The sequence below is a fragment of the Pogona vitticeps genome, chromosome 2 (genome assembly GCF_051106095.1).
Source record: "Pogona vitticeps strain Pit_001003342236 chromosome 2, PviZW2.1, whole genome shotgun sequence".
Classification (NCBI taxonomy): Eukaryota; Metazoa; Chordata; class Lepidosauria; order Squamata; family Agamidae; genus Pogona; species Pogona vitticeps.
Window position 1 is genome coordinate 205117543 of NC_135784.1, and position 16760 is coordinate 205134302.

Sequence of the window (16760 nt, forward strand, 5' to 3'; positions counted from 1 at the left end):
CTGAATTCAATGGAATTGATGTTACTTATAATTCACATTATTTTCAATGGGTCTGTGCTAGTGTGGACTAACCTACTGGCTTTGGCCCAGAGAATGTGAGACACAGAAGAAGCCTCTGAATAAATTGCCAACCTGGACAATGTTGTACTTTGACTGAAAAAAAAAAACAATAAGCAAATTCTCAGCACTCAAGGTTTTGATGCATCTATCCCTTTAAAAGTATAATGGAAAGGGATTAGGAAATCTAAACTAGGCTTCGTTGTTGTAATTATTTTCCCCTACATAAAATAGCAGATTAACAGATTATCCCCTTATGGATATCATTTTTGTTATTTAAAAAAAGAGTGTCATCCAATTAAGTTATAAAATCTCTGTATAGAAAAGTTCATTCTGTGTTATTGTCCAGGGTGCTCCAACAAAACAAGGACATACTGTGAACAATAATAGTCACTAGGAAAGCTGCTTGTATTTTAATACAGTGAGAGCAAGTCGACCCAGATAACTGGCTCATTCTTACATTTTTAAATGTAAAAACTTGCACCCCAAAAGCACAAAGGACTGCAAAAAGAAGCTGAGCAATGGACACTGGCCAATGTAAAAAGCTGTAGCTAGCTGGCTCGTGCTTTGTAGTAGACCCTGTAGGTGTAAGAGAGGCCGGGAACTTGTTGGTTAGGATAGTAAGCCATAACTAGAGCAGACCCGCCGAATGAACGGAACTGACTGAGGAGATGGCTCACAAAATTCCTACTCATTCAATGGGCTTACTCTAGCAGCAATTCACTGCGCTAAGCAACAGGATTTTAGCCGCTCTCTGTGACTGGCCTCAAGCCAGTCACGATTCAGACTGAGCTTCCCCTCATCATCACTGAACCAACTCACACAGCAACAAACGACTGTATTCTTCTTGTGATGTCACTCACGAGCCAGGAAACCTCATTCTAACAGGTTTGGGAAATGCAATGCTTTTAACATTACCAACATCAAAAGCTACCACATACCAAGCCAGACCACTGGTTCCTCTAGCTCAGCAGGAGTGGCAAACCATAGATGCCCCAAGGACTAAGACTAGCTCTCTGGGCTTCCTTAGATGGCCATGCTCCTTTCCCTGTGAGAGCACAGGGTGGCTTCCCCGATTTTGTACTGTGTTGCCCTTCATTCCAAACAGCTCTAATACCTCTCCTAAAGCTTCCTTATTAGGAGCTTTAAATTAAAATGTGCTGATTTTTTTGGAGTCCATCCTTTTGCTTTCGGCCCCATCCACCAGTGGGATGTGACCACGTGAGATCTCCTCTAGAACTGCACTGAGATCTCATGGTACATATAATCCGCACCCACCTGAGCCTTTGGGCTACACTAGCAGTAGCTCTGCATAATGGTTAATGTATAACTTTCCATTTTTACTGGGAAATGCTGTGGAATGGACCTGGAGTTAGACCACTGAATTATATTATATTATTTATAATGCAATATTGTACAATCGCTATACTGCCTGTCATGGCCTTTCTCATAATATTTATCACAGCCTTAACCTAATGCTTTGCAGATGTTTTGACTACAACTCCCATCATATCCAGCCAGCATACAGTCCAGCACATTTGCAGGCTGTGTCCAAGGCTGATTCAAAAGACACTCTCCCACTTCCTTTTTTAAAAAGGAAAGAGCTTGAACCAAGGCTGACTAACCAGCCACTTTGTTAAAGTGAGAACAAAATCATCTACCGCAGCTTGTCAAATAAGAGCATTCAGGATATAAAATTTTAGCTCAAACTGTAATCCATGGAACAATTGATGTCATAAAAATTTAGCCAGTGAGATATGGTAAATTTAATGAAGAGAACCATTATCAGTACGTGGCATTCTGCAGTTGCTCTGGGGCGGGGGGGGGGGATGGGATGAAATTAAACATATAACCCCTTATTTTAAAAATAGGTAGACAATGTCACCAGTTAAATAACTTTAAAAAGTGTGCAGAATCAAAACAATATCAGAAAGAGAAAATCCACCCACTTTTTTAATCAGATCCAAAAATGCAATCTGAATACCTTGTGGCACATGCCAGTATAAGGCATTCTAGCAGCAATAAATAAAAACACTCACTGCTGTTACGTCCTGCAATCAGGCTGGAACACATCACACTATGTATATGTCATACAAAATGTTTAAGGTTTGCAAACTATGAGGATGATGTGGTACAGGTGAAAAGATTTAAGGAGCGGGGGAGGTGAGGTTAAGTATCTGTACCAGACAAAATACGTACGTTCTAATAAATAAGGGTTTTAAAAGCTTCAGATGACTAAAGCAAAGCCAGACACTGAACTATACTCTTTTACTCCTAAATTAATCTGACGTCATGGATGATAAATGTTTAACTGCCCTGTTGTTACGCTCTCTCCTGGGAAGAAAAAGCAATGAGAAGCAGCAAAAAAAAAAAAAAAAAATTACACTCCACCCCCAAGTTACTGTGCTATCTCTTTTCTCCAGGAACAACTCTACCTTCAGCTAATGTCATATCAATGTACACACGTGTGTGTGCATGCAAGCACACGCACATTAGTCATGTATCACTATCTGCCATGTGTGAGGCAAAATTAAAGGAAATGCCCAGAGATAATGAGCCATCTCTGATTGTTGCAACTACCCAATGAAAGCCAGCAAGGCAGGGGCACAGTGCTTAGCCTTCACATGCTGTGTCATGATATGCAACCATCAGTCAACTTAATTCCAGGGCTCACTCCTCTACAGAGCTGCTAAAGCAAAAGTATGGGTACACCAGTGTCCCATTCTAGCTGAGTTAATTCTAAACCTTCAGTCACTGTCTGTTGAGGAGTCTCATGGTGCAGTGGTTGAACTGCTGTACTCCAGCCAAAACTGTGCTCACAGACTGGGGTTCAATCCCAGGTAGCTGGCTCAAGGTTGACTCAGTCTTCTGTCCTTCTGAAGTCAATAAAATGCGTACTCAGGTCACTGGGGGTGGGGGGAATGGGTAGCCTACATAATTAACTTGTAAACCACCCAGAGACTGCTTTAAGTGCCATGGGGTGGTTATATAAGCAGCACGCTTTGCTTTTTGTGTGTGAAAGTATGTAAGAAAATGAGAAAAATATGGAGATATACCAGCTCCATAAAACAAAATAAAAGCTCTAGTCTCCTGCTTATTTCAAATGTTGTCACGAACCTCATCAATGAACTGTATGTCTGTACCTTTAAAGCTTCTCCTTTAAATAAATTGTAGTTTTGTTTGTCTGAACCTTAAACTGTGATGAATCTTAGTTATGTTTATAAGAAACAAACTAGCATCGTAAGCAGTGGATGGTTTCTATTGACCATAGTTAAAATGAACCAGAAGTCATGTTTGGTAATATAGCAACCTAAGCATGCTTACCAGGGGAGGGTGGGAAACCTAGTCAAATGCATCTGAATTAGTGATACCCAGGTACTGTCAGTGGGTCTACTTTTCCATTAGATCGAGAATTCACTGGTGCATGTACCATCAAATTATTGGTATAAGATGCTCAGCAGGATTTGGCCAAGATCCATCTGGGCATCAGCACAGTATAAGCCTCTCTCACATGCACACATGGCATTGATATGTAAGTGGAGCTCTATTACAGAGAGATAATCCTTGCACAAGGAAGGTCTTGCAGCACATGGGGCATAAAAGTCCAACAGATTGCACTATGCCCATTGTCAAAGCTGATAATCTCAACAGGATCCTAACCCTAAAGTCTAAGATCTACTGATCCCACATTTAAAAAAAGATCTCATGGCAGGAGGCTTAAATTCAGTGTTTCAACTTCTGTCTTACTCTCACAGAATGTTTAAATATGCTGCAGCTCATGGAGTTACAGAATCTGGCTGTAAAGCCAAGAGTCGAGAATTTAATTCCCTTCTCTGCCTTCCAAGACAAGAGCCACCCTGTGTGGCCTTGGGTAAATTACACAGGCCCAAGATGACCCCAGAAGAAGGGAATGTTGAACCTCTTCTGAATACTCTATAACAACACTGAGAAGGGTTGCCATACATAGGAATCAACTTAACAGCATGCAGTTGTTATTCACATGCAAGGATGATGGAGGGAATGTTCCCTGTATTCTCAAGCCTTGCTTTCCGAAGCCAAATCATTCTATTGAAAGAAACTGATCACTTGCAAAAGGCAACAGAAAGATGGGATCTATTCAACAAGTGGACTGTATCGAAAGGCAGAATGTGAATAGCATATATTGAAATGAGAACTTAATCTAGAAGGCAGAAAAGAGTAAACAGAATAATTTTAAAAATTTGATATGGCAATAGGTATAGAATGGATATTAGCATGCTATTGTCTCCCCTCTTCCTCATTAATTCCAATTCCCTTTTTCCTTTCTGTCATCCCTTATGTTAAAAAAATAAAAAATTCTGGGGGGAAAAAAAGAAAGAAAGAAACTGATAGCTTGATGAACCCTAAAAGACAGACAAGTCTGGATGAAATAGATACAACACGGATCAACCTTGATAAGATGGTTTGAATGATAGCACTATTCTTTATCAACAGAATTTTCCCACTAATCAATACTAAATTAAAGCAACTATGCTTTTCAAGTCCAAAGTCTTACACTTCACAGAGCTTTATAACCAACTATTCATTTTGGTTGTCAAAGAGCAATTTAAAGATATAGTAAGAGGCTTCTTGGAACCAGCCAAGGTTCTCTACAGAGGCATTTCTTGTGATTTCGGAGAATTTCCACTACACGGCTTCCAATACTTCATAGATTAAGTCAGGGAAAACACCTGTATTGTAACTCTTCCTATGTTGCCTTAGTGTTTATCAATGCCATTATTGCAGATTTCAAGTGGCTTTTCTTGGTAGCACAGCAAAAACAATGGTCTTGTCCTGCCTCTATTTCTGAAGCAGACTATATTAACATAATTTCTTCTTATATGCCTTAACGATGCATGATTCTGTTGGGTTGATTTATCACTTCACTGATGCAGATCACAACAGTTCCAATACAGTACTGCCCCTGTGCTAATAGTTGCTACAGTCAGTTCATCACCCAGAGACTAGTCTTCTGGTGATGAGCCTCATCACTATTTGCTACAGGGACTCTACTCGTACATGCCTGGCCAACTTGGAAGAACCTGCCAAAGTTTGTATGCCAATGGCACAGTCTCAGAGAGCCTACGGTAACTGCCATGCCACAAGCAGAAGGCTGGAAGGGCTTTGTGAGGCACGCATGTGCACGCACGCACACACACACACACACACACACACACACACACACACACACACACACACACACACATCCAGTCTCAAAATCTTTCATCTCACCATGGATTTCCTTTTTTAAAAATAAAACAATTTTTTAAATCAACAATCAACAGCATTTGTTACCTAGATGAAAACATTCTGGGAAAGAGTGAAATATCTTGTTCAGTGTCATTTGTGTGGTTTTGTTAGGACAACTGAGACAAAACCGGCTTAGGGTGTGACTACACTGTAAAGCCAAATTGGAATGATTCAGCTTGGCTGCAATTTGGTTCACAGCCTATATTACATTTGATATTGTAGTCAGTGCTCAAACAGGGTTACAAATTGACTTGGGAGTGCCGCATTCATATTGGATGCAATGCAATTTCAGCCCACAGTCCTCCTTCTTTCCTTCCTTCCTCTGTGGATCCTTTTATGAGACATAAATACAGGAAATAACAACAACAATGGCCTAGAATAAGGTGGTAGGGTGATCTTGCACTAATCTTATATATGTAAGAAATTAAAAAAAAAACTTTGGAGAAAGAATGGGGAAGAGGCAAGAATGCAGGGGGAGTACTCCCCCAGTCCTGGACATCACACTCCAACTGCCTACATCACTCAGGCATCCCCTATAGACAGCCCTCCACTCTGCCTTTACAAGAACATATCATAATTAACCACATGGGGGGGGGGGAACCCATTCAGATCATTCCACCTTGAAAAAGCAGAAGCCTCCCAGCGGCAGAGAAAAAAAGACACATTGGGAGTAAAAAGGACTGGACTGATTTCAAATAGCCATTGTATCATGTGGTCAGTAAAAAGATACTTCAAATTCACTTGTTTTATATGCAGCACAAATCCTGCAGTATTCGATCGTGTAGTCGTAGTCTTAGCTGCATCCTTGCTCAAGTTGGGCCAACAGCCTAAGAGCACGAAACATGCAAAGCTACACAGTGTGTTTTCTCAGCACGATAAACATTTAACAACAGAACATAAAAGGATATTGTTGGCCAGAAGTGCATTTCCCGGTACTTCTTCTCCATAAAAATATAATAAGAGAAGAAGCTGAGTCAGTGAACGTGCCAGTTCTGCTAGCAGAGAGGCCTGAACAGGGTCAGTCAGGGCAGATGCAGCTCAGGTTCCTGGGGCTGAGAGATTGGAGATGGAGGGAGCTGTTCTTTAAGGGCCGACAGGACAAGTTACAATTTCTAGGATATTATCAGGGAAGGCAGCAGGAAACATCTGGCCTTCCAAATATTTGGGACATCAGCTCCTAGGAGGTACAGCCAGCATGGCCAATGGCAAAGAACTGGGGGACTTACAAAGCAAACTATCTGAACAGCCAATTGCTCCCCACCCCTGATATCCACTGTTTCATTTTCAGTTCTTTGCAGCAATAAACCCTGTCCAGCTTGAGAAACAGGAGAGGAGGAGAAAGATGCGAAACCCAGTCTGCCCTCAACACAGTGGCACTCTGATGGGTTGGGCTACATCTCACAGTACCCTAAGCCAGCAGGGCTGATGCTGATGGGGATGCTGACAACTTTTATCACCTAAAGCATCTAGAAGGCACCACGTGGGGGGAGGCTCTTGGTACAACCACAAGAAGTAATAAGTCTGACCACTCTTCATTTTTTATGAAACTTCTGCTGAAATATTGTTAGAGCAGCTGCTCCTGAATGCAGGTGTGTTGCTCCCCCACAATATGGAGTGTTACCATAAAGCGGTTCCAAAGCACCTGCTTTTGAGACCTGCTTTTTTGTTGTCTTTTGTTAAATCAAATGAAACGACTAAGGAGAGTGAAACTATTCAGGACAGTGCAATCACAAAATCCTATTTGTTTCAAAGAGGGAAGCCTAGCTCACTGTTGGCCTGTACATTCAGCGGTGATCCAAAGGACCCCTGCTTTGCTTCAGGTAAATCCTGAATCCAACTAATTCAAAACACTCAGAATTCATTTAAATCCATACAAATTTTCAACATGTGGGCTGAGAGATTATATGTGGACAAGTCACACCTAGAACTCCATTTGCCATTTGTGCCACAAAGCTAACTTTGAAAAAGATGGACACAATTCAACATTTATTTCTGGTAAAGCAAAATACCTTTCCCCAAAAGCTTTAAATAAAATTGCTTCCTACTTCTGCAACACAACCAGTCAAACATTCTGTGCTTTTTTTTATCTCAGTGAAGCTGTGTATGTGATTGAGGATTTGGCAAATACATATCAAAAGCTGGGGGATGCTTAAGAATTGCATTCAGTGGGTCCACAACTGGTATTTTGACAGAGCAACCCATCGACATCAACAGGATCTCAGCATGTTGGCTTCCAAACCAGCTTTGAGCCACCAGAACGTACACACTGAAGAGTTAGCTATTTAACTGCAAGTCAGACAGAGGTTGGCAGCCAGCCAATGTCAGATCCAGATCTGGAGCATATTCAACCTTCCAGGGTCACCAGGGTGAACTGCTGGACCAAAGCCATGGTTGCAAAGTGGGACTCGAGCAAAAGGCAGAAGAACCGAGGGCAGAAAGTTCTGCTCCGTTAACCAATCACAAGCAGAAGACAATGCTCACAGTACTAACGTTATTAATTTCTACGATGCCTCCGTACTGATCCAAACAAACAAAGGGTTGTACAGTATGCTAATCACATGGGCAATGCCACATTCCTTCCATTTTCAGCCTATGGAATCTTATGCAGCCCAAGCACAGACAGTTCACACAATTCAGTAGGTTAAATCCCAACCCTAAGCTCCGAGTTCCTTCATTTCAAGCCTTGGGGTTAACAATTTCTGGCCCATGGTATGCCAGAAACCAATTTGTCCAACTGTGGCATGTGAGGCTGGCACGGTAACCGGCTAGAATCAGATGGCAACAGCACAGATCACTGTAAGCTCTGACACGGATAAGAGCCAAAAAGGGTGGCGTGAATCAGCCCTGCAAGGAAAGAACTATAGAGCTCAATCTAGAAGTAAGGGGCCCATTGCAAGGTCATAGTCAGTCATTGGATACTACAACTCCTATAGGCAATGCTGGCTGGAAAGTTGGGGGAACTGCAATTTTAAAAAATCCTTAGAAAATGATGCCACTTCTGGACCCTTGGGCTCTTAAAGAGAAAAGGCTGAAGGAAGTGCAAGCTGATAGCAAGGTGCCTTGTTTTTTGTAAAGGCCACGCTCTCAACATCTTGACTCAGGGACAGCTTTTAAAGAGAGGAAGACAATGGCACTGTGCTGCATCCTACCTATCCCCACACATTTGGGCTTGCCTCTGAGCCAGAAACTGACTCAGTGGAAGAAACTATATCACAAAATGGTATGCAGCTGAAGGGGAAAATAGCATTTGATTCCTAGACCTTGTGAGAAGTGGCTAGACTAAAATGACAAGCAGTGCTGTCAGATTATCAGACAAGCAAAAATAACACCTTAAAGTCATAGCCTAGAAGCCACAATGAAATTGATGCATGGATCAACAAGAACATTCAACACAGGTGGCAAAAAATATGTCCTGGAATGCCATGCTGTGGTCACTATTAAACAAATGCAATTAGCTATGCTGCCTTGATTGCAATGGTTGCTCCCATTGAGCCTAAGCAAAGGAGTCTCTGAGAAAAATGATCCAGAGTTTTAGGCTGGGTTAGCATAGGTGAAGGGAGCTACCAAACCAGGCAACCTAACTGTAGAAAGGACTCATGGCATCCCACTATCTCAGAGACAAACATTCAGAAGAACCTCAAAAACATGTTTCTCAAGGATTAAAATAAGATATATAAAAACCTTCAAACCTCCAGACACTGTAGACTTCAAATCCCAGAAACCTCGGCCATTGTGGTCAATGGTGTGGGGTTTAAGGAAGCTGTAGTGTAGTCCAAAACATCAAGAGGACAAAATATTCCCCTCCACTGTCTTAAAGGCTGACATAAACCTTTCAGAAATAAACAACCAAAAGTCAATTATTTAAGGGGGTGGAAATAAACTCAGAAACAAACCTGGTACCTATGATATCTTACAGTGATAAAATTCTGTTCCACTGTGTCTCTAAAGGGCATATTCTTTCCTGTAACACCCAGTTTAGGAATCAACAATGCAGTTGTTCTGGGGGGGGAAAATCTGAACACTGCTCTGGTTCTCATTGTTTATGTTTTTATTTTTTTAAAATTATACCCTGCCCTTTCCAGCTGCAAACTCAACCAACGGACAAGAAAAAAATGCAGTTAATGTAACCATTTGAAACATCCTTCGGAACACTAAACATTTAAACATGGGGGAAAAAACAGCAGAAAATGAAGACCACAAAAGTAATTCTGAATACTTCAGATACTCCCTTAGGTGGCTCATGACCTGAGCGGACTGGGTGTGTCTCAACTCAAAATTGGGGGTGTGGATGCCCTCCCACTTGGTCACAACTGTGCAATAAATATTCCACCCAAAAGCCAGACAGAGTCAAACAGGGCATTTAAAAACATGTTTTCAAAAGCAAAGTTTCTGTCACTCTCTAGAATAAAATTTACAATACGCTGGAAGACAGAAATAAATTTAAAGAATTCTTGATAGGCACAAGCACCCGACTGAAAACAACATAATGAAATTTAACAGGGTTAAGTGCAACGTTCTACACCGGGGGGGGGGGGGGGAACCAAGCACACAATTAAAATATGGAGGATACTTGGCTCAGTAATACTACAAGCGAAAAGGATTGTGTTGTAGACTGCAAGCTGACCAACAACGTGATGTGACTGCAAAAAAGGCAAATACTATTTTAGGCTGTATTAACAGAAGTATAGTCTCCAAATTTGGTAAAGTATTAGCTACCCTCTAGTCAACACTGGTTAGGCTTCATCTAGAGTACTGTGTCCAGTTCTGGACACCATACTTTAAGAAGGATGCTGACAAACTGGAGCGAGTTCAGAGGAGGGCAGTAAGGATTATTAGGGCTTTGGAAACCAAGGTCTGTTGGGAAAGACTGAAAGAACTGGGCATGTTTTGCCTTGAGAAAAGAAGACTGAGAAGAGATAGTATAGCACTCTTCAAATACTTAAAAGACAGTCATACAGCGGAGAAGTAGGGTCTGTTCTCAATCATTCCAGAGTGCAAGATGCATAATAATGGACTCAGGTTAGGCAGTGGTCTCCAACCTTGGGCCTCCAGATGTCTTTGGACTTCAACTCCCAGAAATCTTGGCCAGCAGAAGTGGTGGTGAAGGCTCCTGGGAGTTGTGGTCCAAAAACATCTGGAGGCCCAAGGTTGGGGACCACTAGGTTAGAGGACGCTAGATTTCAGCTGAATATTGGGGGAAACTTTGTACTTGCTAGAGTACAGGTAATGAGCACTGCAGCGCTGGAGGCGTTCAAGAGAAAATTAGACAAGTATCTGTCAGATATCCTTTGATTTGGATCCCTGCATTGAGCAGGGGGTTGGACTAGATGGCCTTATAGGCCCCTTCCCAACTCAGTTATTCTTTCATTTCTATGAGGACCTGAGATGGCCTGTTCTGGAACCTTAGCATGACTCCAGAAAAGCTCAGCTAAGTACTCCTCTGGAATTTATTTATGGTTCTTACCAAACATTGATTCCATTACTCTAACTATAAGAAATGACTTTCCATTTTCAGTTTTATAATTATTTCAAACATGCATTTGCATTCTTGAAATCCCAATCAAAAAGCTCTCTTTTTCTCTTCACCCTCTTGTTTCACTATCCAAAGGTGCAATCCTAAACCCATATAGCTACACTGAACTCTAGGTGACTTAGATACACACACACACCTGGCAGAACAGCTGTTCAAGTGCATTTGCAGAACAGAGTTCTTCCTCCTTTCCCAAAGCTCTAGAGGGAAAGCTCTTTGGACTTCTTTCCATTAAAAGGATCAGTAGTATACAGAGGTCCCAAGCCATTCATCTCTGCAGTCAACATTTCTACTTGTGACCATCTGTACGTAGTACTGGCATGAGCATCATACAGGGCATCCCCAACTGGGTGCCCTCCTGATTTCAGGCAACAACTCCCACTATCCACAGCCAGCATAGCCCTTTGACTTGGAAAAACGTTTCCCTTAAATTTTCTTACCAATCACATAAGTGAGAACACTATCATTACATGTAAGCTTTTGAGGTCTCCTCTCAGCTTTTGGATAATGCATCCCGAGTTCATTATTGTGGGCATTTCCCCCACAAACCCATTTTGCCGGAGATGGAGCCCTGCAGCTATAAGTCATGGCTAGAAGAGCTTCTGACTAATGTTCCTGGAGACTGTGCGAGTGCAACATAAAGAACAAGCACACTTTTGTTCACTACAGTCTTCACTAACAATATAGAGCCTGTCATTCAGAGACGTTCCAAATTACAGCAAACAATGTTCTCCTTCAGTTTTTTTTTAATGTCCACTGATCTAAGCACAATTTGAAATTTGGACTGCCATAATTTGAACTGCCTTATCAAAGAAATATGTATTTGACCCAGGAGCTGTTTTTCTAATCAATTTGCTAGCATTTTCTAGCATTAGTTTCAAAAATTTCACTTTCGTTTTATTATTATCCTTACTGGCCACAATCCTGCTGGTGAGTTACGCATACATTAAACTGTGCAGTTCGCCATGGCAAACTGCTGCTAACTAACAAGCCACTAGCCACAGTATTAAGTGTGTGCCTGTTGAGCAACTAGCTGCATGCCTCATAGTTCAACCAGTTTCCCATTAGTAACAATTCACCACCGTGACAATTCACCGTCTGCATGCACCAACAGGATTCTGACTATAATAATCTACTGTTGCAACACAGCTCAGATTTCAGAATTGGAGCTAATGTCAGAGATCACAGTTTACCTCAGTCATAAACACATTATGTGGTTTTGAGCACCAATTTTATTCAGTCTCCACATGTGTACATATAGCATGCACAGATGCTCAAACACATGTTGAATAAGGAGGCAATAACAGCAACCTATTGTAATAATTACTGAGATAATGATTATAAACACTTTGAACATTTGAGGAGCAATGCACAACTTAACCATTGGTCATATTCTTCTTCTTATTGCTCAACTACATCAGTTTTTCAAAGTGTTAAAATGAAAAAATGTCAATTCCACTAGAGGCTAGGGGACACCAACAGATTCACCTTCTCTCCTTCCAATCTCACAAAATTCTTATTCTTTATATATGCAAATACATGTGCTCACACATACGCTCCTATTAGCCACACAGCGTACTCAGAAAAACATAATATTCACACTCATGGTATGCTGACCCCATTTAATACTGCAAATTAAAAGTTCAAGATATATTAAGTCTTCATTTGCTGCTCAGTGTCATTTAAGAAGCGTTCAAATTCCAACTGAAAATGATTTATCTCTGGCAAAGGTATAGCCTAAAGCCTAAGTCCCAGCACAACATGAATGTCTTCAGCAGCTCATCCACACACACTCTTAAAACCTGCTCTGAAAGGCAAAAAGCTATTCTGGAACAGATTTTGAGGATGCATGAGGAGAGACTGGCACTAACAGAAGCAATTCCACCAACAGAATAATCTCACTAGATCCCATATGTTTAACAGGGGGAATACATTGGCTATTTACTCCACAGTATAAGACAATAACATCAAAGTAAAAAATGGGGACTACAAAACATAAGCTAAGCATGGAGAAGCCCAGTGTTTTCAAGCAGGAAATTGTCTCTTTTGTTCAACCAGCATATGGTAGTTTATTTTGCTCCTATTCGGCTGGCATCACTTTTCTGGCACGTGTGATCTCCTGATCTGATGCAAAGGGGGTGGTGGTCATAAACATTTTAGCGGGTGGAGAACTACATCAGTTCCTCTCAGCTGAGCATCTTTTGTCTCAATTCCTCCAAGCAATTATTCTCTCTTTTAAAATTACGCTTGCCAAAGGTAGCACTGTATGAGATAAGCACTATTTCACTTCAGAATTTTTAAAAAAGAAAAAAGAAAAGAAAAAAGAAGATGAAGGGAAGGGGTAGACCAACTGGAAAATTCCAATCTCAAGCAATATGCCTTTCCCCTCACAATTACAGCTTTCTGCCTCTGCCTTTAGTGACTTCCTGCAATATGATGGTCGATTGTATTACTGTGGATGGCTACCGCAAAGCAAAGTTGTGTAGTCAAATCCTTAGCTTTAAGTCAGTATTTACAAGTGTGGACATTCAACTACAGAATCCGCTCCAGTAATCTGATGACGTGCTGGTTGCACACAGTTGTGTACCTGATCACATGACCCGACTGCACAATCAGGCATGTGACTGCATACAACATGTATTTTGTTAGATTGCCACTGCAACTTAAATATTGAACAGGATACAGGCCACAGAAATTATATGCTGTTACCGTTGACCATGCAATGATTTGCAAATTCTACTTCTGTTGTGTATTTATATGTATTGCAAAAAGTAAAACTGCAATAAAATGAAGCAATGTGACCTAAACATTCCACTGGATTTTTCTCACTTCTAGCTCTCCATATCACTTGGATACACACACTAAAAAACTAATAATCTGACTATAGTCCAACATCACTATAATGGCTCCACTTTTGTGCAAAGCTTTCCATTTCACCCAACTATCTGCTTCAGGCCACCAATGCCATGTACAGGTCTGGAAATGAACATGTTCCCCCTTTCTCCACCTCTCTTTTAGATAACTGAATAAGGCATTTATTCTCCACATACATGAAATATGAGGTCATGTTTTACGAGCCCAGTAAATGGAGTTGGCCTGTAAGCCCTTCCCGCGCATCTCTCATTTAGGCATTGTGGAATCCGTTTTTTAAGGGCCTTTTGCCCAGCCTCAAAATCACTGCCATGACATCACACTTCAAAACACACCACACACACTTTGTTCCATTACCTGTAAAAGATTTCCCAACTTTCTGAAGTTTTCCCACGACTGTCTCTGCATCCTTGATAGTGGTGTCATGCTGGCTATACAAGAGCAAGCGTTTGGCATCAGAGAATAATCGGGAAACACTGACGCAGTTCAGGAAACAGTAAAGAAGCAAAAGGGAAACAGATGGGAAAAAAATGTTAGTTTAGGTTGCATAACCCCATTTCTGTTCTTTGTAATGCAAATAGCTAGATTTCTGAACCCACAAGTTCATCTGTGCAAGTCCCACTGAAACAGATGCACTACTGCTTTATTGCAAGCTCATGGTCAGATTTTGTGTTTTACATCCCGACTGTGCAAAACAAAATGTTGTTGTTGTTATTGTTTACTAATGCTCCCTGAGCCTGTTATAACTCTTGGAATTGTAGTATAAAACAGTAAATTTTCCAGGCTTTGTTTACTTCTTTTACTCTGGTTGTAATTTGAGCTGTTTTAGTTCTGTGATTATTTTGCCTATGATTATTTTAGAGCGTTTTGCATTTATTGACATTACTGGTATTTTAAGGCTCTGCTTTGAAAATAAACATAATTTTATTTTGGGCTGCTGCATTTTATTGTTACCATTTTGTTTTTCATAAGTACATTGCCTGGTGAGCCTATGCTATAGGGAGACTCGTACATTACACTAAACCACCACAAGATAATTTTAATAAGCTTTAGGCTGGCGGGTTGCGCCTGGTGTTAATTAGCAGTGGCGACACATAGATTTTCTGTCTCAGCCAAGAAAACATCTAGGGCTGGTGTGAGGGCAGACTGAGTGGGGCAAATCTTGCAGTCTTGATTACGTTTTGAGGAACTGTTCATAGAAATGTTTTGTTCTTTTACATCACAAACTAGTCATTCCATTCCATACCAACCTCTTTTAAGGGTATAGATGCCAAATGAAGTATGAACGTTGATGCAAGCAGTTAGTAGTGTCAAACATGGCCTCAGACAGGGAGTACATGTGAACACTGAGTCTTCAAAAAACCAGGAAAGAGACTTGGAATATTGAAGGGCAGTTTGCTTCCATTCCAGCTTTAGACAGCTTGTTTCTATCCCTTAAATTGTGAGATGGGTAGAATCAAAGCTTAGATTCTGGAAACTGTAGAAGAATATAACTCTTCCAAGTTCTGAGTAAAATGTTGGTGGAAAGAAAGGAGAGATGCACGGGCTCGACTTTTGGATCTGCCTCTGTCTGAGTCCTACCTCTCTCAGACATTACGTTTCATAAGGCATATGGATTTTCTCCTCCTGTCACCAAGGCTGCCAAGGAAATATCCCAGAGGCCTACGGGACCATACACCAGCCTCTGCAGGGATATTCTGGTTTATTAGATATAGGTCAGCAGCTGCCTTTCTCCATGCAAAGGTATCTATGGCTGCAAAAGCCTTTGAGTTGCACAGCCTGCTAGGGCATCAGGAAGCAGCAAGCATAACATGTGCTGCATGTGCACAGGATCTGTGTCTTCTGCCTGGATAATGCCACCTCACCCACTTCAACCCCTTTTCCATCGTTTGCTGCCTTCCCAACTACAGTTTCTTAATTTCTATAAAGAGAATCCCCCAGGTACATAAACAACAACAACAACAACCAGCCTGTACTCTTAATAACGCAACGTACTGCATGATTGCTTTGCCTCAATTCCTCTCTACTAGCCCTCAAACTTCTCTCTGAGCAGGAGATTAATTAAGAAATAAATGGCCAGCACTCACATTGACTTGTTAAAATTCCCAACAGTGCCTGGTGACTCCCCAGGTGTTGGGTAGCGGAAGCAAGGGTTGTTGGCATTGCAGATAATCCCCTGGACCCAGGGCAGTGTTCCAGCTGAAGGCATGGCTTTGTTTGGAAAATGACCTGGAAGGCAAAGAGAAATGTACAGCACATTATATCACATCATCAGGCCACTTCTTCTCTCTTTGAAAAGCCGTTCCTCTGAAAAGTCAGCCGTTTCCTAACACAGGAAGTAATTATGACATGAAGGGATTCCTTCAGGAAGTATTTCTCTACAACAGCCATTTCTCATGTTCACAGAGAGTGTACAACAGTGGTTCTCAACCTTGTGCAAATCAGGTGTCCTTGAACTGCAACTCCCGGAAACCCCCAGGCAGCACAGCTGGTGGCAAAGGCTCCTGGGAATTCTAGTCTAAGAAAAACTGGGTTACCCAAGGTGGGAACCACTGATGTATCAGTGATTAAGAGGAGCCAGACACAAAAGAAGGCAGGGCTCCTTAAACAGTTCTTTAGAACAGTGGTCCCCAAACTTTTCTGAACTGCAGACTGGTTGGGGAGGTGGGGGTCTGTGCACGGGGGAAGGCGGGGCACCCCCCATTTGTAGGTGTGCATGGTGTGCTTGCAGTGGAGGAGGGGTACACTCACATGCATGCAGGGGGTGAGCATGGTGCACTTGCAGGTGGGTGTGGCACACTCGCAGGTGAGCAGGGCACGCTTACGTGCACGTGCGGGTGGGCGGAGCACCCGTACATGCAGGTCAGCGGGCCATGTGTGCATGTGGGGGGCAGTGTGTGCTGGGGGAGAGATCTGTTTCCGTGGACCGATCCTGCGAAGGCCACGGACCAGCAGCGGGCTGCAGACCAGGGGTTGGGGACCCCTGCTTTAGAAGACACAATTTCAGAAGCTGAGCTTGTAGGACAAGCTACAT

At 41.9% G+C, this 16760-nt stretch overlaps 1 protein-coding gene across 4 annotated transcripts in view; it reads right to left on the reverse strand.

Annotated features, from left to right (window-relative positions):
• ABCA1 (ATP binding cassette subfamily A member 1) overlaps positions 1-16760 on the reverse strand; it is a 125077-nt gene that overhangs the window by 81164 nt on the left and 27153 nt on the right. For all 4 annotated transcript variants that reach the window (XM_020801436.3, XM_072991979.2, XM_020801440.3 and 1 more), the window contains 2 exons: positions 15814-15955; positions 14084-14202 (listed from right to left, as the gene is read on the reverse strand). In XM_020801436.3, coding sequence (XP_020657095.3) covers positions 14084-14202; positions 15814-15955 — 261 coding nt within the window. The remainder of the gene's footprint in view (positions 1-14083; positions 14203-15813; positions 15956-16760) is intronic.